This window comes from Mytilus galloprovincialis, chromosome 2 (assembly GCF_965363235.1).
Source record: "Mytilus galloprovincialis chromosome 2, xbMytGall1.hap1.1, whole genome shotgun sequence".
NCBI lineage: Eukaryota > Metazoa > Mollusca > Bivalvia > Mytilida > Mytilidae > Mytilus > Mytilus galloprovincialis.
The window spans coordinates 34,720,223-34,747,957 of record NC_134839.1 but is presented as its reverse complement, the minus strand read 5'-3'; the positions used below and the strand labels follow the sequence as shown (position 1 = coordinate 34,747,957).

General features: G+C 32.1%; 2 protein-coding genes across 3 annotated transcripts in view; both read right to left on the bottom strand.

Annotated features, from left to right (window-relative positions):
* Positions 1-10,139, bottom strand: part of LOC143063457 (uncharacterized) — a 60,231-nt gene extending 50,092 nt beyond the window's left edge. The window contains exons 1-10 of one of the 2 annotated variants that reach the window (XM_076235620.1): positions 10,002-10,137; positions 9,098-9,169; positions 6,730-6,835; positions 5,837-5,944; positions 5,018-5,131; positions 4,517-4,630; positions 3,478-3,591; positions 2,516-2,629; positions 1,123-1,236; positions 393-506 (exon numbers count right to left, since the gene is read on the bottom strand). In XM_076235620.1, the coding sequence (XP_076091735.1) occupies positions 393-506; positions 1,123-1,236; positions 2,516-2,629; positions 3,478-3,591; positions 4,517-4,630; positions 5,018-5,131; positions 5,837-5,944; positions 6,730-6,835; positions 9,098-9,164 (965 nt within the window). In that variant the 5' untranslated portion in view covers positions 9,165-9,169; positions 10,002-10,137. Of the gene's footprint in view, positions 1-392; positions 507-1,122; positions 1,237-2,515; positions 2,630-3,477; positions 3,592-4,516; positions 4,631-5,017; positions 5,132-5,836; positions 5,945-6,729; positions 6,836-9,097; positions 9,170-10,001 lie in introns of both variants that reach the window. The other variant, XM_076235623.1, reaches the window with a different exon arrangement.
* A 6,281-nt stretch (positions 10,140-16,420) lies between these two features.
* Positions 16,421-27,583, bottom strand: LOC143063451 (N-terminal Xaa-Pro-Lys N-methyltransferase 1-A-like). The gene is made up of 2 exons (XM_076235613.1): positions 27,378-27,583; positions 16,421-16,959 (listed from the first exon to the last, which is right to left on the bottom strand). The coding sequence occupies exons 1-2, from the start codon at positions 27,525-27,527 to the stop codon at positions 16,450-16,452; spliced, it is 660 nt and encodes a 219-aa protein (XP_076091728.1). The 5' UTR covers positions 27,528-27,583; the 3' UTR covers positions 16,421-16,449.
* Between the last annotated feature and the right edge of the window lie 152 nt (positions 27,584-27,735).

Here is a 27,735-nt window from a genome sequence, read left to right as displayed (position 1 = left end):
ATGTTTTACATTGTTCTCGGGATTATCTTTGTTTAAGTTTGGGTGTTTTGTTTCTTGTTTAGTCAATCAATAATAAAAAAATGTATTTTATCTTGTAAGTATTTATAATGTTTGTTACAGAAGTGAATACAAATCAGATTGATATATATATAAACATGTGTATATGTGCGAAACACTCACGTTTTTTTGTCTTGAACTTGTCAAGTCACAAGTTCATTGACATTTCTCAATAAAACTTACAGTTGACAAAAGGAACAGAGCCAATGTACAATTCAAACATTCATGAAGAACACATTTTGAATTAAGATATGGATAGTAAACTGCCTATTGCTAGAAGACTTGAAACCAGCCGATTTTAAAATCCTATAGCCGCATATAAAATAAACACTCACGCTTTCTGTCTTTTACATTCATTGCCATATGTAACGCCATCTACCCCACAAACTGGGTTATATTCTTCTGTACAGATAACTGGACATTTCCCTGTTGAAGCTAACTGAACTCCACTATGAAAATAGAAATCATTAATTAAACTTATTAGATGTCGTGTGATACATTAAGCCACTGCATCGTTCATCAGCAACTTAATTCCAAATGTATCTTCATGAATGTTTAAATTGAATGTTTGCTGTGTATCTATTGTAACAGTAAGCGTTGTGTAACATGTCGTGGTGTTGTATGATGTTCTGTTGACTTTTTCTATTAAAGTTTGGATGTTCTGTCTCTGTTTATTCAAGTTATGATAAATAATTGTATTTTACCTTGTTAGTATATAGCATTTCAGTTATAGAAGTAAATTTAAATCTGATTGATATATAATAACATGTATTACTTGATTTATTTAACTTGACTTGCCGGAGTTTAACCGGTTCGCTTATTAAAGACCAGTCCATCTATAGACAGGAGTTATGGGATAAACTCATCAATATCGTCTCATATCATACACTCAGTTCTTTATATATCTGTGTGGTGACACTGATAGGCGATTAGAAATCAATAATCATTATAACGGCAATCATCCTTAAAACACATATTTTCAAATAGACTATCCTTATGCAAATTAAAACGTAGGCTCCGCCCGATCAGTTAAATCAACATTGGTAATATATATGAAATACTCACGCTTTCTGTCTTTTACATTCATTGCCATATGTGATGCCATCTATCCCACACACTGGGATATACTCCTCTGTACAGATAACTGGACATTCCCCTGTTGATGCTAACTGAACTCCACTATGAAAATAGAAAAATCAATAACAGTACTTGTAATAAAGACATGTTTTAACATATGTAAAGGAGACATCAAGCCACTGCATCATTCATTGTTCACAAAATAACTTGCTGTTGACTATTTACAAAATTTAGTATTTTTGAAATACTAAGGCTTTTCTACATCAAGCATATATTACTTTAGCTGGATTTGGCAAAACTTTTAGTAATTTTGGGATTCGAACGTCACTGACGAGTCTTTTGTAGACGAAACGCGCGTCTGGCGTATATAAAAAAATTAGTCCTGGTATGTATGATGAGTTTATTTGGTACAGAGCAAACGTACAATTTGATCATTCATACAGAAAAATATCTGAAGTTAGACGTGGATAGTAAACTGCCTATTGCTAGAATACAAAGATTTTCTTATGTCAACCGATTTTCAAAATGCGATAGATGCATATGTAAAAACACTCACACTTGCTGTCTCTTACAATCATTGACATATGTTATGCCATCTATACCACAAACTGGGTTTTCACATGTAGTGTGTTTATATACTGAAGATAGTATGTGGACCTCTAGTAATTATGATTTTTCTATCGGAGCAGTTACATTATTTTATATTATTTTCTACTGTCATATAATTACATTAGATGTGTGTTTCATCATAATACGTTATTCTGATTGGCTACACTGCAATCTCGCGTTATTCCTTAACCAATTTCATTACACAATAAAATTTATCATTCATGATGACACGAGGTCCCACAATAAAGTGCACAGATAAATCAAATAAAAACTTGATAAAAATCGTGTTTTCATGATCCTACTAAAAACTGTAATTATAAGTATTGAATGCGTCTTTTTGTAACTTCATAGGGTGGTAAAAGCGCTGACCGTGCACGCATTTTTAAAATGAGGCGCTTCCGCGCTTCAAACAAAATGTACTTCGGTCAACGCTTTTACACCCAATGAAGTTACAAAAAGAAGTATTCAATTCTTAAATATGTTTTAGGATCGATAAAATACGCTAGCCCATCGCCAATCATTGAGAAGAGAATCAACTGATGGATGTACTGTCAATCAACAAGAAGTCGGAATACAGAAGTTGCTTCTAATTTCTTAAGTCCAAGTAAATACAGTAAAAAAAGGAAACATTCGGGGAATTGATACAACTCAATACGAATTCAATGCATAATTATGTCATGGTATTTTAGGTTTCTGTAGTTAATTCATTAATTTCAAATTAGACTGAAACAAATGAAAACAAAACAAACAAAAACAAAAATATAACACTCACGCCTTCTGTCTTTTACATTCATTGCCATATGTGATGCCATCTACCCCACAAACTGGGTTATACTCCTCTGTACAGATAACTGGACATTCCCCTGTTGATGCTAACTGAACTCCACTATTTAAAAAGAGGAATGAAAAAAGTTAATAAAATTAGGGAAACAAGGCCTTATTCACTGCAAAAAAGAAGTAAACAGTTTTTTTCAGGTCAATCTAGTATTAATAATCAATGCTCGATTCGTTAAAAATTTTTATTTAGCGTTAAGTCGTATTTATTTTTCTTAAAAAAGTAAAATTGTAAAAATACCGAACTCCAAGGAGTTTTCAAAACTGTTAGTACTTTACCAAATGCCAAAATGATCTGTTTTGATTTTGGTTAGACAGAAAATCCGCCAACCAACGGCTGGCGACGGTCAATTTGATGTAAAACAAGGTCAAAACCTCAAAAACCGATCGCGAGGGAATTGCATGAACATAAAAAAAATGCGCGACCAGGTACATCAACAGGATAAGAGTTTCATGATATTCGTGCATCACCCAACCAGTATCGACTTATAAGTTTAAATGTTCCTTAAGTATCTTCCACTTTTTTAACTAGTCATTCTAGTTTATGTTGTTTTGTTTCTTTTGTATTGTTTAATTCGACACTCAAAATATTGTCACACGGTGACCTATAGTTGTTAATGTCTGTGTCGTTTTGGTCTTTTGTGGATAGTTGTCTCATTGGCAATCATACCATATCTTCTTTTTATACAATATTCAACCATAAATAACCTATTAAAGCAATACTTCATCGTACATCATCTTATCTCATTATTTATCTATCTGAATGTCGAATGGAATTTGTTTTCTTTTGTAAAAAAAAAAGACTTCAAACTATATTTATAAATCAACCAAACGCCATTGAACTCTAGGTATTCGCAACACATGGACATATTTTACTACTTTGAATTGAGTTATACGTACGCTGCTTGTCTTATACAGTCGTTGTCATAGGTTCGTCCATCCACTCCACATACAGGGACTAGCTCTAATGAACATTTCTCTTTACACAGTGACATGTCTGCTAAACCAACTCCACTTAAACATACACAATATATAAAAGTATAGATTGTACGCGAGTCTTGCGTACCAATACAAGCAAGACTTTTCTTATAAATCAAATCATTATGCTATGGTAAAACAAAATATTTTTGTTTTTCAGTTTTGCTAATGTGCTTTGTCTATATGCCTTTTTTGTGTTTCATCCCGTTATTTTCATGTTGTGCTATGGTAAATTCTTGTATTTTTGTCGTTCATTTTTATTAATGTGCATTTTCTATATACCATTTTGTGTTTTTTATTTGCTATTTGTTTGTTTTTATGGTGATTAAGATTATAACACAATGTTGACTGATGTACCCCAATTTTTGACATTTATACCTATTATGTCTGTTTGTTTTGTTATACACTGTTGTCAATATAATGGAATTGTATGCTACTCTCATACAAGTGAGGGGTTCAGCTAGCTATAACACCAGGTTTAACTGAATCCCCTATGTTCTACATACGAAAATGTATATACCAAGTCAGGGATATTGAGTGTTGTTATACATGCGTTTGATGTGTTTGTCAATGAGCTTTTGGTTTGCCATTTGATGAGGGATTTTCCGTTTTGAATTTTACTCGGCGTTCGGTATTTTTGTGATTTTACTTTTGTAGACCTTATCATTTACACTTCTTATGTATTGTATGTTTCTTTTTTCTCGTTGAATGCAGTGACTTCAGGGGTGATTTTTTTTTTTATTGAAAGGTACGGATATATCTTTGATAACATTTTGTTTGCAGTTATTGTTTCCATGTGTGTTATATGTTTGCATCAATTATATTATGTTTTATTTCTGATGAAATTGCCTTCCATACACATGTTTACTGTTATGGGGTATATTCAGAAGAAGGAATTAAAAAGAAAACATTCTCTAATAAGAGGCCACATGTGAATAGTGATACCATCTTTTTTACATACTTCATTTTCCTATGGCAGTCATTAACGTAGAGAAGTCCATCAGTACCACAGACAATGTCGTATTCACTTGGACATTGCTGGACACACTTTCCATCATAAGCACAGGCAACGCCCCTGAAAGATTAATTAATTAATTATAACCACGGTGTCTAACATTTTCCCCAAAAGCACTTTAAACTCCTTCTGAAACCCGAAAGAATAGTTTAATGAAAGCAAATACATACTCTACATATGAATTAAATTTCCACCGACACATATAGATGTATAATAACTTCCTTTTTTTAACATTCTTTCAAATCTTAGAGACTTCAAATCTATATCAGACGTATATCTAACTACTGTAAAACATTAAGTATTACCCTAGAACTCCATCCCTGCTATTCTTGATCGTTTTCTTATTCTTATATTCTTATATGCTGTTGTTTGTTCTATGGTCGGGTTGTGGTCTCTTCGGCACATTCCCAATTTCCATTCTCAATTTTATAATACTTGTATACTTACACAGCCTTTAGATAACACTTGTTGTAGTATGTTTGTCCATCGACACCACACACAGGTACGTACTCCGTGGGACAGCTTGTAATACACGTTCCTACATAGGCTATGTTTACTCCACTACAAATTTCAAATATAGATATAAAAAAGAAGATGTAGTATGATTGCCAATGAGACAACTGTCCAAAAGAGACCAAAATGACACAGACATTAACAACTATAGGTCACAATGAGCAAAGCCCGTACCACATAGTCAGCTATAAAAGGCCCCGATATGACAATGTAAAACAATTCAAACGAGAAAACTAACGGCCTTATTAATATAAAATGAACGAAAAACAAATATGTAACACATAAACAAACGACAACCACTGAATTACAGGCTCCTGACTTGGGACAGACACATACATACATAATGTTACGGGGTTAAACATGTTAGCGGGATCCCAACCCTCACCCTAACCTGGGACAGTGGTATTACAGTACACCATAAGAACGAACTATAAAAATCAGTTGAAAATGTATATTTCAGACGTATCTCTATAATTTGCTAAGTACTCATCAAAGATACTAGCCTTTAAAGTTCATGAGAAACTGAAGAAAAAATTAAATGATAAGTTTTAACAGTATTTATTCAAATAAATAAAATAAGATTGGGCAACAGAAAAGCCTATGTAAGTCATCTCGATATTGTATTGATAGAGATCGAGGTTGCTGTAAAAACAGACTGCAGTATACAATTGCATATGATACAGCTATACTCATTCTTGTAAAAAAGTTCAGAAATTATATACAGGACTACTTGTATAGAATGTTAAGACTTACTTTAAATCTCGAACACAGTCGTTTCTATAAGTGATTCCATTAACACCACATACAGGTTGATACAGATGAGTACAACGACATTTTCCTCGGTGTACATAGCTGACGTAACTGTAAACAACAAACAAATAATCATTATTGATTCCTTTGAAAGTTCTGGATATTCAATTGTTAAGGCCATTAACCACAACCATAATTACAAAAGTTTGAATGAAAGTTTATACAAATGGTTGTTACATAAGCACAACAGCATTGAAAGACTTGAAATAACAAGCCATTTTTATTAAAGAAACAAACGTCTTCTTTACAATAGATTTTGGTGTTACTTCGATACATATAGCATGGCTCTGTACCTATCCATTTCTTTTATTGTGCTAATGTGAAACATGTTTGTATGCTTGTCTTTCATTTTTGCTATGTGCTTTGTTTATGTGCCTTTTTATGTTTCTTTAATACATATATGACGTGGCCCTGTACTTATACATCCTGTCATTGTGTAAATTTATGTTTTCTTGTCTTCAATTTTTGCTAATACAATGTATGCTTGGTCTTTATGCCATTTTGTGCTTCTTTGTTACATATTTGTTTTTGTTTTTTATTGATTATGTTATAACAATGTTGACTGCTGTACCCCAGTATCGTTGTCAATATGATAGATTTTATGCGACTGTGATACAGGTGAAAGGTTTAGCTAGGTATAAAATCAGGTTCAATCCGCCACTAACTACATAAGAAAACGCCTGTACCAAGTCAGGAATATAACAGTTATTATCCATTCGTTTGATGTGTTTGTGCTTTTGATTTTGCCATTTGATTAGGGACTTTCCGTTTTGAATTTTCCTCGCAGTTGAGTATTTTTGTGATTTTACTTTTTTGCATATTGATATAAAACTTACGGATTTAAAGCAAGATAACATCTATTATGGTACGTTCTTCCGTCAGATCCACATAATGGGTCCCATACACTTTCACAGATCGAATCAAAAGTCTTCTTCATAATAGCTGTAAGGAAGATAGTGTTCTTTTCAATTCAATCTCAAGTAAAGCTTACAAAATCAAGACAACATCTTTTTTTTTTAACTAACATATGATTGCGTGGAGAGTTGAAATATTTTGATAAGAAGGAAACTAAAAAGGGGCTTTTTCAAGCAACGAGTTTGTAAATAAACTGCTGGTTAGCCGATATTTTCCCGTTCAAGTCAATCAATTAGATGTTGATAAGATATGTTAAAACTATCCACGTAAGTACAAGGGAGTTAACATCCTAATATAATCTAATAGAATAGAGCAATACGTTAAAAGAGGGGTGAAAGATGTCAAAGGGACATCCAAACTTATAAGTCCTTGGGTGATATCATGTGATCCTGACAGGTAAGATCCTGCTCCACATGTGACAAACGTGGTGGTGTTAAGGTAGCTCAATACAAAGATTTTTCATCCCCAATCAGACATCTTTAAACTGATGTAATTCCACTCATCTTTCTTTAAATTTTATAAATGAGGTACCAAAAAAAGGAAGAAGGATTAATCTTTCAAATTGTGATAATTTCATTATGACATAATTATTACATAATTAATTGTTATGATCTGTTATGTAATTAGTTGCCATTTTGTGATGTCCATACTTGAATGAATTTAGCTTCTTTGTTCTTCATAGCATCCTAAAATTTCTTTTATAAATTCTTGCACAACACAGTTTGAACTCCAAAACTGTGTCTTAGATTTTTCCTATTGTATTGTATTCTCTCATAAATCTTCAATGAAGTTTGCAACATCAATTCATTAGAGACCACTAAATTCAATTGGGTATAAAATTTGTTCTATTGATGTTTTTGGAAATCTGAGACATAGTTTTGGAGGTCAAGCTGTACAAAAATCTATAAAATATTTTGGGATGCTATGAAGAACAAAGACGCTAAATTCATTCAAGTGTGGACATCACAATATAACGACTAATTACATAATAATTAATTATGTAATAATTATGTCATAATGAAATTATCACAATTTGAAAGATTAATCTTTCTTCTTTCTTTTGGTACCTCATTTATAAAATATAAAGAAGGATGAAATGAATTACATCAGTTTAAAGTTGTCTGATTGGGAGTGAAAAAATTTTGTATTGTGCTACCTTAATGTAGTATATAAACTGTTGACACAGAGATATGTCTCACCTATCGGCAAATAATCCAGAAAAAGAGACAATGGTAATTAATTCAATGTCGCTGAACCATGAACTATTGGAAAAGGTCCCCTTTTTCGACTGATTTGTATAGTTTGTTCTTATGCTGTACTGTTACAATACTGTTCTATGTTAGGGTCGGTTGAGCGTTCACAGGCATGTTTAACACCGTCACATTCTTTATGTGTCAGTTCCGAGTCAGGAGTCTGTAGTTCAGTGTTGTCGTTAGTTCAGGTCTGTCATATCTGTTTTTTCGTAAATTATCTTGTTATAAATTTGGCCGTCAGTTTTCTCCATTGAATTGTATCATATTTTTCATGTTGGAACTTTTATAGCCGACCATACAGGATGAGTTTTTCTCATTTTTGAAGACCGTATGGTTACCTTTAATTGAAAACATAGACTTAATTTGAACTTTGGTGGATAGTTGTCTTATCGGCAATCATTCTCCTTATTTTTATATAGTCGTCAATCGGATATGTACCGATAATAATGCAACTTTATAGAAAATATCATTGATCTATCATAAATAGTTCTTACCAAACTAACTTAAGAAGAAAACTTTACATTGAAAATTTTTAATTAATTCAAAGTCGTTAACTATGACCTAGGGGCAGGACTTCGAAATAGTCAATCTGATGTACTGATTAATGCAACTTTGTATCAAATATCAATGATCGGTCACAAGCTAGTTCCTATACTTTTAAAAGCAGAAAACTATTAAGAATCGTCGACGCCAACAATAAGACGACGACCCGAAAGGGCATTACCATTGCCTAATTTTCGGAACCTCCGTTGCAGGCGAGGACGCAATACCTTGTGATGATTCTAATCGTTAGGTTACTTTCGAGAGAAAAACTGGCAGGAGTGTGGTCGTGTCAATTGGATCATATCATTCGTCATCTGTGAAATAGTTGTGCCGTATCGGTCAACCAAATCGTGATCACATAATAAAGTTAAACATATTCAGCAGATTGTTAAAATTATAAAATATCATATATGCAGTTGTCTTTAAAGAAATATTTTCAAGATTCATAAAAAAAAACCAACACACAAATGTCTAATTGACACCTAAAACTTACGGGTAGACGTTGACGATTGAATTAATATCATTGTTATCATCGCTGGTACCAATATAACGAAATCCATTTTGTCTGTAAAAGAATATACAAACTAAATAATCTTTTTGGAATGATGAACAATATTTCTTAACTGAACTGTTTCTATTCATAGTAATACATTTTAAAAGCGGCACAAAACACCTGTTATACGTGTATTACCTTTCCTAAGTTTCTTGTTTTATTACAATGCCTTAAACATATATTTATATGTAACTTGTCATGTTTCAGATCTAAAGAAGCTTATACCTACAAACTTTCACTTTTTAAGTTCACATTCCTAAATCATGTGTTTCCTAAAAGATTTCTCGGAAATAGGCAAGATTGTGGTTATCATTACCATCCTGTACAAGATTACGCAAAAATCATATGATGAATTTGAAAAACAGGATATCAAATATTATCGATCATGATTTAAAAGGTATTTAATGCACTTTAGATATATTTCTGGTGATTCGTTCGCTCAATGCACACGTATGACTGTCAACGTATATTTGTTCTGCCTAACAGAAGTTCCAATAGAAACTTTGTTATAAACATTGTCATAATATCTATTCCTGTTGGAACAAATATTCTATACCATTTATTCCGTTAGGAACAAATACTGTAATATTTATTCCTATGGAAATAATATTCCAGAATATATTTTCCTTTTTGGAACTTATATTATAAAGGAACTTCTATTCCGTGACATGACAACGAGTATGATTCGAATGCAGATAAATACGCAGCTCAACAAAAAAGAAAATGGTATAACTCAAATGTTTCTAAAATGACTTTTCACTAATTTTGATTCTTCCTGTATACATGTCATGAGATAGATAAATGAATACCTTACAGTATTTCTTAGAATTTTAAATGTGCTTACCGTTTCACTTATTTTCTGCTTTCTTTTAAACAATGAATATCTTATAGTAAAAATGTCCAGAATTTTGTTATCAAATAGCCAAGGGGAAAAACTAACGTCCATGAAAGTTTGCATCTACGTTACACTTCAATTCCCAAAGAAAACTGTTAGGCCATTTTTGTTTTATCAAATATTTTAAAGTTGCTCTAAGGTTAAACTATGTTGTAAAACGTTTGATACAATACAACAGAAAATTTCTATGGTAAATGCGTTTAACAAAACGAATACACGATTTCGCGGTAGATAGTGTAATTACATTGCCTGGAAGGCATTGTGTTCAGGAAAAAGAGATGTAAAATATTTAAGGTGCAAGATGTTGGATGTTATATATTGTAATTTGTCTATTATGTTTATTTAGATTTTGAACTGTAGTCCTCAAAAAAGTTAAAAGAGGTATATCATGTATATAGGGAAGATTTCCTCTAAATCATTTTCACATCAGGACCATGCAATTACTAAATGGCCTCAAATCTATTTTTAAATTTCTCAGTATCTTAGATTCAAATTTAAACTTTGGAATTTTAAGATCATTCTGGCGGACTATTGAAATGTGGTCTAATTGTAAAGAAGGGTACCCTCAACAAAAACCAGTTCCGTTGAAAGTAAAGCTATAAATTGTCTTTTGAATATGAAATAACTTAATTTTGGTTAAAGAAGTCTTTCGATGATAAATTGTTTAAAACATTAAAAAACCTGCATTTGTTTTCAATTTTCGAATATTTTAAGATTTAAACAATTTTCAGATTTTAACAATACGAGTATTAAATGAAATACAGTGGGTATAGGTCCTACCTTTTGTATGATTGAAATGAAGTATAAAGTATAAACTTGAGAGTTACAGAACAACACAATAACAGAGAAACTACAATACCATGTGATAAGGTTTTAAATAGATATAGGAAGATGTGGTATCATATGAGTGCCAATGAGACAACTCTCCATCCAAATAACAATTTATAAAAGTTAACCATTATGGGTCAAGGTACGGCCTTCAACACGTAGCATTGGCTCACACCGACCAGAAAGCTATAAAGGGTCCCAACAATTGCTAGTGTAAAATCATTCAAACGGGAAAATCAACGGTCTAATGTTTATGTTTAAAGAACGTATACATGTAAGCTACATCAAACGCAGAGGCGGATTTAGAGGGGGGGCCCAGGGGGCCCGGGCCCCCCCTTTTTGGGAAAAAATTTGTTTGCTTATATAGGGAATCATTGAAGCGTGACTGGAGCGGGCCCCCTCTTAGGTCAGTCAGTGGGCCCCCACTTATGAAAATTTCTGGATCCGCCACTGAAACGTGACAATGTATGCTAAAAGCACTCATGTATGCTACAGCGGAAGCACTTATTATATACACCCAACACACGTACATATGCTACTCACAAAGCATCTTGCCAGAAACACTCATATATGCTACACCAAACTCACTTATAAGCAAACGCCTAACGCACATAAGAAAAACAACCCACGTTTGTACGCTATGGTAATTCGCCCTTATATATTATATGCTACACAAAAAGCAATATGTAATCTTCACTAGAATACTTTTATATACCTCACTTAAATCACATGTTTTTCCTAAATCAAAAACACTTATGTTTGATATATCCAAGACACTTCATTAAAAGCACTAAAATATACTACACCCAACGCATGTAAGTTTGCTAAATAAAAAGCATTTATATATGATACACTAAAAGCATGTATGCATGATACACTAATAACATTTATACTATGCGGTGTTGGCTGTTGGCCGTAAGGTGACCTATAAATGTTAATTTCTGTGTCATTTATCCTATTGAAGAGAGTTGTCTCACTGGCAATCATACCACATCTTCTTTTTTTATATTCAACAAAAGCACTGATGTAGGCTTCACTAATATATGCTACATCAAAAGCCCCTAATGATTGTTTTAGATTTGACAATTGTTAAAGATTTTCACGTAAACATCCATATCATGATTTGATTTAGACTTGAACACTATTTAAAAACCTCCTCAATATTTTAGCCTTGATCCCTTGTTAAAGACCTACAATGGAACCTCCTTCTGAATGTTTGTTTTTATGTTTCGAGAATATGCTCTTTTATAAGCTACACGTAACACACCAAAATAGGCTACATCAACATACCTATGTATACTACATTAAACGCTTGTTTATGTGCTTCGTCAAAGGCACAAATGCATTTATATATGCTACAGGAAAAACACTTGTATATATGCATACCGATATTCAAAAGAAATTATAGTATGCTACATCAAAGCATTTATATAAGCTACTGCACATGTAAACATCTATGCCACTCCAACACACGTGTGTATGCTGCACGGATCATACTGACATATGCTACACCAAATACACTTACATATGCTACAACAAACATGCACTAATGAAGTATAATACACCAAACAAACTATCATATGCTATAACACTCATTGATGTATATCCAAAATCTAAAATCACATCAAAGTCTCCAAATAACAACGACACATTGAGACCTTTTTAGTTTGTAAAGAACTTGTAACAACAATTTCAGTTTCAATGATGACCTAATGTTCTATGGTTTGATATATCTACTGACTCTAATGAAGCTTCTTGATTTGTTATAAACCTAAACAATTGATAAAGACCTTCTCCGGAACATCCTTCTTAAAAGTTTGTTTCAGACTTGAACACTTGTTACAGACCTTCACAGTGTTTGTTTAAGACCTTACCACTTGTGAAAAAAAAAATATATTGTTTTTAACTAGAACACCTGTTTATGACCATCACAGGAATCTCAATCATAATGTTTGTTTAAGACTTGAACACCTGCTAAAGACCTTCAGACAAACCTCACTCCTAATGTTTGTTTAAGACTTGAACACCTGCTAAAGACCTTCAGACAAACCTCACTCCTAATGTTTGTTTAGACTTGAACACCTGCTAAAGACCTTCAGACAAACCTCACTCCTAATGTTTGTTTAGACTTGAACACCTGCTAAAGACCTTCAGACAAACCTCACTCCTAATGTTTGTTTAGACTTGAACACCTGCTAAAGACCTTCAGACAAACCTCACTCCTAATGTTTGTTTAGACTTGAACACCTGCTAAAGACCTTCAGACAAACCTCACTCCTAATGTTTGTTTAAGACTTGAACACCTGCTAAAGACCTTCAGACAAACCTCACTCCTAATGTTTGTTTAGACTTGAACACTTGTTAAGGACCTTTACATGAACCTCAATTATTGTTTCTAAGACGTGAACACCTGCTAAGGACCTTTACATGATCCTCACTCTTAATGCTTGTTTTAGACTTAAACAACTGTTTAAGACCGTCACAGGAGCCTCAATCCTAATGTTTGTTTTAGACTGAAGACTTGTTCAAACCCTTCATAGTAACCTCTTTCTGAATGTTTGTTTTAAACTTGAACACTTGTTAAAGACCTACAATGGAACCTCCTTCTCAAGGTTAGTTATAGACTTGAACGTGTGTTTGACCTTAAAATGAACTTCCTTCTGAAAAAGTTTTTTTTATACCAATTAAAGGCAATCACAGTTACCTTACTCCTAATGGTTGTTTTAGACTTGAACAATTGTTAAAGACCTTCACAGGAACCTTGCTCCTAATTGTTGTTTTAGACATGAACAATTATTAAAGACCTTCACATAAACCTCCTTATCAAGGTGACAAGGTTTGTATTAGACTTCAACACTTATTTAAGACCTCCTTAATGTTTAAACCTTGAGCACTTGTAAAAGACCATCACTGGAACCTCTTCTCAATGATTGTTACACCTGCACACTTGTTAAAGACCTTTATACGAACCTCCTTCTCAAGGTTTGTTACACTTGAACACTTGTTAAAGACCTTTATACGAACCTCTTTCTCAAGGTTTGTTACACTTGAACACTTGTTAAAGACCTTTATACGAACCTCCTTCTCAAGGTTTGTTACACTTGAACACTTGTTAAAGACCTTTATACGAACCTCCTTCTCAAGGTTTGTTACACGTGAACACTTGTTAAAGACCTTTATACGAACCTCCTTCTCAAGGTTTGTTACACGTGAACACTTGTTAAAGACCTTTATACGAACCTCCTTGTCAAGGTTTGTTACACTTAAACACTTGTTAAAGACCTTCATACGAACCTCCTTCCCAAGGTTTGTTACACTTGAACACTTATTAAAGACCTTCATATGAACCTCTTTCCCAAGGTTTGTTACACTTGAACACTTGTTAAAGACCTTTATACGAACCTCCTTCTCAAGGTTTGTTACACTTGAACACTTGTTAAAGACCTTCATACGAACCTCCTTCCCAAGGTTTGTTACACTTGAACACTTGTTAAAGACCTTCAAGTGAACCTCTTCTCAATGTTTGCTTTATATTTGAACACATGTCAAAAACATCCACAATGTTTGTTTTCGACTGCAAATCTTATTGAAGACCTCCTCAATATTAGTTTAGACTTGAACACCTGTTAAAAACCTTCACAAGAACATTACTACTAATGTTTGTTTAAGCCTTGAACACTTGTTAAAGACCTACAATGGAACCCCCTTATCCAAGTTTGCTAGACTTGAACACTTGTTAAAGACCTTCACAGTAACCTTCTTCTCAATGTTTTTTGAAATACATGTTTATCATGCATGACCTTCAAGGGAATCTCCTTCTGAATAGATATAAGAAGACATTTGTTTTTTAAATTTGAACACTTGCTAAAGACTTTCAAGGGAACCTTCTTCTTAATATTTTTTTTCAACTAATTCATTGGTTCTTAAGGTTTATGTACCCTTCTGTAGCCATTTTTGTACGAATTTTTCAAACCACAATTGTATCAAAACTACAGATATAATGAATAATAGAGATAGGCCATTTAGTACATATTCCAAGGGGAAACTTGATGCAAAGCATTTTTTTTTACTGTTTCATTGCGTTGGATGGAAAAATAGGACTTTGTGGCAAATAAATCAAGATTTTTGTAGAAAATCCACAGCCTTTAATACAGAGATTTTTGTTTTAAAATTTGAAACATAAATTATTCACTTGATTTTCTATGATGTGCTAGTGTTTATTTTTTACAAAAAGTTCTAAGCAACTTGTAAATTCCAAAACACCTCGTGCTGAGTCACTAAAATCGAGCGCACCCTAAAAGGTGTACTTGATTTTGGCTATATTTATATTTGTTTTAACCAATAACTACATTTATAAACTTGTTTTAAGGAAACCAATGCTAGCACTGCATGCAATAATCCTATATCTATCAGTCATCAAATTACCAAATATGAGAGTACAAGGATAAAGGCTGTGGATTTTCTATAAAAATCTTGATTTATTTGCCACAAAGTCCACTTTTTCTATTAAATGCAATGGAACAGTAAAGAATAATGCTTTGCATCCAGTTTCCCCTTTGGATTCTGTACAAAATGGTCTATCTCTATTATTCATTATATCTGTAGTTTTGATACAATTGAAGTTTGAAAAGTTCATACAAAAATGGTTACAGAAGGGTACATAAACCTTAAACATGTTAAAAGATTTTTGGAACTTGGAGCAAAGAAATTCTTATTGGGCCCTTAGAACTTTCTTTTGGACCAATTGGACCCAGTGTTTGACGTATAAACTTAGCTAAAAATGAGATAACTGGAACCCCTTTTTAACAATAGAAGATTTATTGAACTTTTTCATTTGCATGATTTGGACAAATGTATATAATACCTTATAATTATTTATTCTATTTTTAAGTCCCACCTACGATAGTAGAGGGGCATTATGTTTTCTGGTCTGTGCCTCCGTTTGTTCGTCCGTCTGTCTGTCCGTGTGTGTACGTTCGCTTCAGGTTAAAGTTTTTGGTCAATGAAGTTGAAGTCCAATCAACTTGAAACTTAGTACACATGTTCCCCATGATATAATCTTTCTAATTTTAATGCCAAATTAAAGTTTTGATCCCAATTTCAGGGTCCACTGAACAAAGAAAATGATAGTGCCAGTGGGGCATCCGTGTACTATGGACACATTCTTGTTTCCCTCTTTTTTTAAAGATGTGTATTAGAATCCTTAATGCTTTTTAATTACCCAATAACACCTTGGTTTTATAGTACATGTATTCCAAACTCTGGTGGGTAATACTATTAACAATATTTTAGCCAACTCTGCAAAAAAGTGAATATCTTATCTGCACAGGTACATGTAGGTCTAAAAACCTCCATGTTGTTTAATTATAACAGGTATAAGTGTAAATATGTCTTTGAATGAACTATAATCTGACCTTCATTTTGTAAGCTTTCAACTACATGTATTTTAAAAATAACTATTAATAAGGTAAATTTGTTATTCATGTTTACAATGTTTACTGATCAGATTTCATTATGGTTGTAGAAATAAAACGCAGACATTAATTAAAATTTCTAGTGTATTAAGTCATTACCGCAAAGCAAACATGTACACATTATAAAGTGCTTTTGGGAAGCCTTTCTGTTTTCTATCTAATATTATTTTGAGACCAGCGTTTTCTATGAGAGATCTGAGATTGTCTAAACTTCTAGTATAACTACTGTCTTCTGAGTCAAACTCTCGCTCATCAGTGGTTACATTTTCTTTAACAAAAATCAAACCATTTTCTGAAAGTCCTTTTTGACATCTTTGAAAGAACTTTATTAAATCGTCATCTTTCAAATGTCCTAGAACCCATTGACACCAAATCACATTATAATGTCCTTCTGCTGGGCAAAAGTCTTGTAATCCAGAACAAAATCGATTCTTGACTTTTGAAAATTCTTCTCCAATAAAAGCTGGTGCCTGGTCTAAGAAATTCTGGCTGAGCTCCACCATGTCAACTTCTTTGAAGATTGGTAATAAAAGTCTTTTTGTAATTCTGCCTATCCCTGCCCCACAGTCTAAGGCCCTGGTTGTTTCTGTTTCTCCTCCACCCATCTACAAAATAGGTTGCTCATTATTAAATGCATTTTATTTCTGTCCTAAAACTATTGATAGTGCTCCATATTCATATTTTCTCCTTTATTATTTATACATGCATCTTAAAACAAATTGTTTAAGAAACCAACATTATCATGATCATCAAGATCCAATAACATTTGAATAAGTTACATTGAAATAATTCAAATAGTTACCTTATAGTTAGTCTGATAATAGACTGCTCAGAGGATACTTAGTTATATGCCCCACAAGCGCATGATACGCACTAAGTCTTGTGTGTGAAGTTTTATGCAATAATCCTAAATAGTTACTGAGATACATTTGTACAGTGTGACATGTGAAAAAAAAACTCACCCCTGTTTTAGTTACAAAGACCTGTAACTCAAAAAGTTTAAATCTGATTTTCACCAAAAAGTATACAGATCGTTTGACCATCATAAGAAACAACTATAGATCTATAGATGAAATTTGAATAAGTCCTTCTCAAGTAACGGTGCAACATGTTAAAATGTTAACGCCAGACAGACAGACGGATAGACAGACATTTGTATACCATAATATGTCCCGTCACAATTTTGACGGGCCTATAAAAATTGTTGTATAAAAAAACAGTGGCAAAATAAGACATGAGTTTATATTGGTTTTAATGATTGAATAATTTGTTATATAGATGTTTTTATACCTTAAAATAATTGTAAATTTTATAACACACTGAAAAAATTGTGCAGAACAAGGTAGAAAATCTTTGTTCAGTTTGATGAGAACTACATCATGTTTAAATATATTCACAATGCTTATAAAAAAGATGTGGTGTGATTGCCAATGAGACAGCTCTCCACTAGATGACAAATGACACAGAAATTAACAATTATAGGTCAAATTACTGCCTTCAACAACGAGCAAACCCATACCGCATAGTCAGCTACATGTATAAAAGGCCTCAAAATGACAATGTAAAACAATTCAAATGAGAAAACTAACGGCCTAATTTATATACTAACAAGAATGTGTCCCCAGTACACGGATGCCCCATCGGCACTATCATTTTCTATGTTCAGTGGACCCTGAAAATGGGGGGAAATCTCTAATTTGGCATTAAAATTAAAAAGATTATATCATAGGGAACATGTGTACTAAGTTTAGAGTTGAAAGGACTACAACTTCATCAAAAACTACCTCGACCAAAAACTTTAACCTGAAGTAGGACGAACAGACCTACGAATGAACGAACGAACGGACAGACGGAAGCACAGACAAGAAAACATAATGCCCATAAATGGTGCATAAAAATGAAATAAAAACAAATATGTAACACATAAACAAACTACATCCACTGAATTATAGCATGTATAGGCTCCTGACTTAAGACGGGGGCATACATACAGAATATGGCGGGGTCAAATATGTTAGTGGGATCCAAACCCTCCCCCTGACCTGGGACAGTGGTGTAACAGTACAACATATAAGAACAAACTATAAAATACATTAATGTATAGTCTGATAGTTGTGAGATATAGGGAGTACATGAACACAAATCTCATATAATTTAGAAAAAGTTTATTTTGACTACTGCATGTACATGTACTATCATGACTGTTAACTGTTATCAAAATTTATCATGTCCGAATCAATGATGACAGTATCTGTTGAAAGTTTATAGTATTGTAAAATCAATGTGCTTCACTTTATCAGTGGGAAATAAAATTAAATAATGCATTGGTTGTAGTTGATTTAACAGCTATTTTAGACGAAGGAAGATAACTCCAATTTTCACAGATGAAGTTAACATGGTTAAGAATGACATAATATAAATTTTTAGAACAAATATTAGATCCTGCACCTTCGAAAAATTTATGTAATTTTCTTGAAAAGTGAAAAATCATTTTGTGCCTTGAATATATCTGAGCATATGTTACATTGATAAATTTCTGGAAATATTCATGGATTGGATGTAGAGTATGTCATGATCAATGCACTATATTTTGTGTATCAAAAAGGTGGTGATAAGCCTTGGAACATTTAGATATCAAGTCAGTTCCATAAGGTTTCAATGGCATTTCATGCAATCTTTACCTAAAAACAGCACATTAAAAAATGTTTTTAAATTAAAGATACTTTGAAATATATATGGTTTCAATTATATGTAGCTATATATAGTCAGGGGATTTATTGAAATAAGTTATTTTTCAATCACTTATTTGAGTAGCAAATTTGAAGATTTGTCACAAATTGTGATTTTGCTGTTTTACCAAAAATTTTAACACATAGGTTTAAATAATATCTTTTCATTAATAAAATTGAAAAAAATGTGAACTTTTTGCTTCTGTTAGTAGCAAGGTTTATGCTATCATTTATCTGCAAATTCTATTTTAGTTGAAACCAGATGCTCCGCAGGGCGTAGCTTTATACGACCGCAGAGGTTGAACCCTGAACGGTTAGGGCAAGTATGGACACAACATTCAAGCTGGATTCAGCTCTAAATTTGGATTGTGATTAAATAGTTGACACAGCATAGGTTTCTGACACAGAATGAATGTGTTCTAATGAACTTAAAATTTTTGTTTCTCTTAGAGCAATTCACTATGCTGTTGAATATTAATCCTCTCAAAAAAATGTTTGAAGAAATTTTCTTTTTTATTTATGAAATTTCAAATGAGAAAAATTTAACCCAATTTTTTTAATCACATCCCCCTTTCCCTTATTCCAAAACTAATCTCAATTAAAATTTCTAATGAAGTTTGCAACAATAACTACTCATTTAAATACATCATAAAATATTAAGATGTAAAAAAACTCCTTGTTAGGGACCGGTCAAAATTTATCTACACATAGGACCGGTGCAAAGTGCAGTAGGACAGATACTTTTTTCCGGAATCGCTTTTGTTGGGACATCACTTTTTTCACAGATAATATCCATAGGACACAAGTTTTTTTTCAAACGATTACTTTGAAATAATTTTTAATACATTTATAACAAAACTTAAAATAACAAGTATAATATACAATATGTAAAAATAAAAATTATTATATAAAAATTCAGATAGGCATCTTTAATTTTTTTTATAACTTTTTCAAATCAACTTGGATTTTCATCAAACTATGCAGCTATCTTAGATATATATCAAGCTTACTGAATCCCATTTCATTTAGTTTTTTGTTGTATTGCTGTAAAATTTAAGAATTAAAGTAATCTTGGTAAAAAAAGCTAGGATTTGCAATTCGGACAAAATAGAGATAGTACACTTTAATTTTTTTAATAACTTTTTCAAATCAACTTGGATTTTCATCAAACTATGCAGCTATCTTAGATATACATTAAGCTTACTAAATCCCAGGTCATTTTGTTTTTGTTGTATTGCTGTAAAATTTAAGAATTAAAGTAATCTTGGTTTAAAAAAGCTAGGATTTGCAATTTGGACAAAATAGAGATAGTACACTTTAATTTTTTTAATAACTTTTTCAAATCAACTTGGATTTTCATCAAACTATGCAGCTATCTTAGATATATATCAAGCTTACTGAATCCCATTTCATTTAGTTTTTTGTTGTATTGTTATAAAATTTAAGAATTTAAGTAATCTTGGTAAAAAAAAAGCTAGGATTTGCAATTCGGACAAAATAGAGATAGTACACTTTAATTTTTTTAATAACTTTTTCAAATCAACTTGGATTTTCATCAAACTATGCATCTATCTTAGATATATATTAAGCTTACTAAATCCCAGGTCATTTTGTTTTTTGTTGTATTGCTGTCAAATTCAAGAATTAAATTAATCTAGGTCAAAAAAGCTAGAATTTGCAGTTCGTACAAAATAGAGATAGTACACTTTAATTTTTTTTATAACTTTTTAAATTCAACTCAAACTATGCAGCTATCTTAGATATATATCAAGCTTACTGAATCCAATGTCATTTAGTTTTTTGTTGTTTTGCTGTAAAATTTAATTTTTACTTATATGGTGAAGTGCAACAAATATACATCATGTACATCATGTACATTACATCATCCAACAAAGTAGCAAAATTTCAGGGTCACATCAGGTACATTTTCTGTAAGTGGGAAAATGTTAAAGCAATTATTACCTTTCCTAATAAAAAACACATTCCAAGGCAACCTATGGGTCTTCAGGTTAAAATATATATAGATAGTTCAACCAAATGCTATTGAGTTTCATGTTTCTCCTGGAGCTTGTTTTTATAATTAATATTTAAAGGTTTTGATAAAATTCTATAAGATACATGCAGCTTCATTAATTTTTCAGTTTAACAAACACCTATTTGTGGTTTGATTGCATTATGCAATGTCTTTGTTTTTTTCAATGCTATATTCATAGTATAATTTATGATAATGCCATGCCTGTAATTGTATGTGAATCAACAAAATAAAACATGAAACTGTTGCTTTTGATCATATTATAAAGACAACATATGTTAAATGCCTCTATTAAGTATACTTTTATTTACAATACATTGGAAAAGAAGGATAGGACACCAACTTTTTTATTACTAAGTTGGCATAGGACATCATTTTTTTTTCAGTCAGAAAGCGATAGGGTTGTAACTTTTATTAAATGTTTTTATTTTTTGCACCGGTCCTATGTGACGATAAATTTTGACCGGTCCCTTATCACTGAATGGTAAAGATTATTTTAATTTATCAGTTGGTAGTAAAAAGTGAATATACATTGAATATTGTATATAACAAAGATTTAAGTTAATTCTGGACAAAGAAAGATAACTCCAATTAAAAAAAAATCTTGCTATTGCACAATATTTTGCAATTAGATATTTCTTGCTTACTATTCTGGACAAAGAAAGATAACTCTAATTAAAAAAAAATTTGATATTTCACAATATTGTGCAATTAGATATTTCTTGCCATTGCGCAATACTGTGCAATTGAAAAGACTTGCTATTGCACAATACTTAATATAATAATTTTAGATCCTGATTTGGACCAACTTGAAAACTGGGCCCATAATAAAAAATCTAAGTACATTTTTGGATTCAGCATATCAAAGAACTTCAAGATTTCAATTTTTGTTAAAATCAGACTAAGTTTAATTTTGGACCCTTTGGACCTTAATGTAGACCAATTTGAAAACGGGACCAAAAGTTAAGAATCTACATACACAGTCATGACAGTTAGTTTCAGCATATCAAAGAACCCCAATTATTCAATTTTGATGAAATCAAACAAAAGTTTAATTTTGGACCCTTTGGGCCCCTTATTATGTTGGGACCAAAACTCCCAAAATCAAACCCAACCTTTCTTTTATGGTCATAAACCTTGTGTTTAAATTTCATAGATTTCTATTTACTTATACTAACGTTATGGTGCTAAAACCAAGAAAAATGCTTATTTGGGTCCCTTTTTGGCCCCTAATTCCTAAACTGTTGGGACCTAAACTCCCAAAATCAATACCAACCTTCCTTTTGTAGTCATTAACATTGTGTTTAAATTTCATTGATTTCTATTTACTTAAACTAATGTTATTGTGCGAAAACCAAGAATAATGCTTATTTGGGCCCTTTTTTGGCCCCTAATTCCTAAACTGTTGAGACCAAAACTCCCAAAATCAATCCCAACCGTTCTTTTGTGGTCATAAACCTTGTGTCAAAATTTCATAGATTTCTATTAACTTAAACTAAAGTTATAGTGCGAAAACCAAGAAAATGCTTATTTGGGCCCTTTTTGGCCCCTAATTCCTAAAATGTTGGGACCAAAACTCCCAAAATCAATACCAACCTTCCTTTTGTGGTCATAAACCTTGTGTTAAAATTTCATAGATTTCCATTCACTTTTACTAAAGTTAGAGTGCGAAAACTAAAAGTATTCGGACGCCGGACGACGACGACGACGACGACGACGACGCCGACGCCAACGTGATAGCAATATACGACGAAAATTTTTTCAAAATTTGCGGTCGTATAAAAATGCTACAATAATGGCTTTACATAATGAACTGATACTTTCTTAACAGATTTTTCCCAGCAGTGGGAGTATTTTTCCTGATAAGTTCAACATTGTTAAAGGTTTCATCTTTCAGATTATGTAATAAAATTCTACTGTTCGCGATAAAAATTTCACTGTTTGGGGGTGTTGAAATACGTGGGGGTTATTAAAATAATGATACTTAAATAAGTGATTTTTGGGAAGGAATTTGAAGTATGATACTTAAAGAAGTGATTTTAATATCATTATCCTAGATTCAGTACAAGGTCATCACCTGAAATGACCTGGTCATCCTACAGTGTTCTCCCCAGGATTTTTGGATAGCGCTGTGGTAAGCGCGTAATTTTCTACCATTCTCAGTAACTTTATTGCCGCGCACGTTTTGTTTGTAATTGATTTGATGTGTTTTTATTATATTATGCTATTGATGTTTTCTCTTGTAATGATGTCCTCATCATGCTCATGATAGTTACAATGTACCCCTTTGTTTGTTAATGTTTTTGTCTGGATACAAAGAAGAGTCTTTTTTTCCTCCATTGTAAATTCATATATTAAATCCTCGTACTATCAGTGTATAAAACTGAAGGAGAAGTCTTTTTCCATGATGGGTCGACTACCTATGTGAAGATTTCTTAGCACTAAAAAACAGGTAATGTTGCAGAACATGTAGGACCAACAATAAAGACTTAAGTCATTGTCAGTTTCTGTTTGGTTTTGTAACCCACTGTAGCAGTGTACAGTTAACCTTACGACGTTTGACAGGAATTGACATTTTTTAGCATAAAGATTTCTCATTTTTCTGACCTTAACGTTTTATAATATTCAAATGATCTTAAATGGCCTCATCCAAGCTGAACATCGAGAAAGTGAAATTTCTCAAGTCGTATCAGCTTTGGGTTTGTTTTTCTAATCATATCCTCGCAATTGTTTTCAAATGGTAGAATTTCTGACTAAACAATTATAAGTTTGAATAGATGATAATTAACACTTCAAAGACTTGCTCATTTTCGGGGTTCGAATGGATAGTAAACCAGGCAAATAATTTGTAACAAACCCCTGTGTTCACTGTTTGATCGTTTTTAAAATCATCGTTTGTTCAAAGTTCGTAAAACAAGTTTGTGAGTGTCATCGGGAAATGCAGTCAATTTATTTCATCTCATTTCATTCATATATGCCTCTATATATTTTTTTAATTGAAAAAATAGATGTCAATGTCGAAATCTATGTTTATTTTGATCTTTCAAAGATGCCATTTTTATTAGACTGGTCCCGCGGAGTAACTTTAATACAACGGAAATAATTCATTCAAAAATCGTAAACCAGTCAATCACGTGATCCGAAGAGTGAAATAAGCGGGAAATTTGAAAAAATGCGAAAAAAATATAGCAACGCGGTTGAGTGGGATAGCGCTGCGGTAAGTGCAATAGGACAGCGGGAAATTGAAATAGCGCTGAAAATCGCGGCGCTAAATTAAAACGGCCTGGGGAGAACACTGTCCTAGATTACACAGATGTTGGTTCTGATAATTTTAGAAACATAATTAGAACCTGGATCATTAGTATTCTATATTTAAAGCTACAATAAAATTAAATCACTTCATCTAGTAGTTAATTTGTACTACATGTACATGTAATTAAATAGGTGATTATTAAAGAAAGACAACTCTTACTTACAACTTTTATGGAAATAACGTTACTTAAAGCAGTGATTTAGAAAAGAGTGGTCCTGATCGGGACAGATCCTGAAATACTAGGCTTAAAATCACAAAATCCCAAGGTACCGAATTTCAATAAATTTAAATCCGGACATCCCAAATTTCGAGGAAAAAAAATCCTGAATCCCGAAATCCTGAGCTTAAAAACATCAGATCCCGAAGTCCCAATAAAGGTTCTATCCCCCCTCAATCATACAATTTATGCAAAAAAATATAAAATTCTGAATTTATTGACAATTAATCTAGGGTCAAAATGACTTTGAATAGGCAGTCAGAGCTCAGACATAAACAAGTCGATTTTTGTTTTTGACTTCAAGAAGTCAAAACATGTATTTAATATAAAAATGTGTTTTCAATTTTAGACTTATCTAAGTCAGAAAATGACATATTTGCTTAGGTCTATTTATGTTGATGAAAAAACTTAATTTTACTTGGTGGACAAAGTACACCACCTATGACAGCAAAAACCTGTCTGAGAGTTCATAAGGACTTGAGCTATCTATATTTAATTATCTAATTGAACATCCTTACTAAACACAGATGTTTTACCTCATAAAGTGTGGTTCCAGGTGGTTGCATTGTAAGGTTAATTAACATTATCTCCGATTTTTTAGACCCTCATTCATATTTTCTTTAGAAGACAAAGCATTGTCTTTCAATGTTGTCATTATTTGATTTAGATGCATGACCTTTTTATAAATATGCGTGGGTCTTGAAGTTTACCAATTTTGATAACTTATCGACTTGTAGGAGTCGATATTTGCAACTTTTTGATTCTGGTCAATCATTTCTTGCTTAACAATATTTGACTTATTAAAAAGTAAAATCACAAAAATACTGAACTCAGAGGAAAATCAATTTGGAAAGTCCATAATCACATGGCAAAATCAAAAAACAAAACGCATCAAAAGGAATGGACAAGAACTGTCATATTCCTGACTTGGTACAGGCATTTTCAAATGTAGAAAATGGTGGATTGAACCTGGTTTTATAGCTAGCTAAACCTCTCACTTGTATGACAGTCGCATCAAATTCCATTATATAGTCACCGATGCGTGAACAAAACAAACAGACATAATAGGTAAAAATGTCAAAAATAGGAGTACAGCAGTCAACATTGTGTTATCATCTTAATCACTATAAAACAACATTACAACATTATTAAAGTCGTATTTTGTCTTGCATTAAAGGGAGACAAATCCTAAAACTTACAAATTTAGACCTCTATGAGTCAAAAGCAGATTCAGACTTATTTATGTCTGAGCCCTGACTGATAGGAGTCAATTTGTACTTCTCGGACTGCAAACTTAAAACGAATGTGACAGTGTTATACTATAGATGAGGGTCATAATGGAGGTACATTCATAATGAATAACAATAAAAACTCTTGCCAAATGACAATAACAGTAATTGATGGTACATAACGCTTATTTTAGACGATAAAAACAATCGACTGATTTTAATGAATCACTTTTAAATTGATTACTAAAGATAACAATAGCAATAATTACTTAAGACTTCTGACATGTCTGACAAATCACAATAAGGATAGAGAGGAAGCAAGTTAACTCGTACCACAGGAAACTCGTACCATGCTAACTCGTACCAAAAAAGTTAACTCGTACCAACGTAAAGTCGTACCATTAAAAATATATACAAAAATATGAATGTTTTATGGTGTTTTTTTTTGTAAACTTAATAAAAAAAAAAGTTGAATTACTGGAATTTTATACTGGATTTTAATACTGGATTTTAATGAAAACTTAGACAAAAATGTTTGATTTTTTTTTAACTTAGACAGTAATATAAATGTAATTTTTAATTACCCTGCTAAATATTATATTATATATTCCTTTGATTGTGTGAAAGGCCACTACGTATACTCTTTATCATAAAGCCATGCATATCTGACGCATGACATATATATATATGACTTTACTTCATATTAGAAAAGAATACTCATGTTATGATAACAACAGATAGAAGTATTTAAAGACTGGCTATACAGCCCTTGCACGTTTGGATTTTCATAAATATATATGGAAGTGTTTAACGACCTTGACTGGCTATACAGCCCTTGCACGGACTTGTGCTGAATATTATATATAATAAATTTCATACTTTTAACTGAACATTGGTCATAAACAATTTACAACCTTTAAAACACAATAAATTAATTCTTTCAATGAATAAAATTCCTCTGAGAAACAAAAGAAAAGTACCCAAATCTTTTCAATGTTACTGATTTGGAATGATTAAAAATTAAATCCAGTAGTTATAAGTAAAATTAAAAAAAAAAGTGTATTCAAGGGAGACAACAAAGCAAATATGCAACGGTATTGTCTATCCAATACACAAGGAACATTATCAACAAATTGCATGGTCATTGTACTTTAAAATTATATATATTTTACAGACTTAAGAGTGAAATTAAAATTATAATTTTTATTTAAAAACTGGTACGAGTTTTTTTTCAGCGGTACTAGTTGACGTTGGTACGAGTTTACAATGGTACGGGTTAACTATAATTCGGATATTTTCACGTAAACGGTTAAAAATTAACCAATTTAGGTCTCAAAAGATCACGAGACACCTGACTATATAGGGCATTCCTACCAGCATAGACTATCATATCTATTAATATTATAAAGACTAGGTATTCTATAATCAGCTGATAATAGACTACCCTGGATAATTTCTGGAAAATTATAATTTACACTACAATGTACTATGTTTATTCTTTACCGTTATAAATGGTCTTATAAACTCTCTTGAACCGTTAATATCTGTAGGTGAAATTTTTGCAAATCCACCCAACATTCCATCAACTGTTGGAGGAATTGATTCCCAATGTTTCTTGGCATCACCGTAAAATTTTTCTGTTCTCTGATCCATGTTGTTCTGGAGACTGGTTTCCTGTTCATTGAATAGATATTTTGCCTTCTACTAACTTGTGGAAACCAGTATAACATATTAATCTTTATACAAATTATTCTAAAAAATACATATTGATATCTTGTATTGTATTTAGTTGTAATGAAATGATTTTATTATAATGATATTTATCCTATTTACTGGCAAATTCATGTAATTCATATTATTA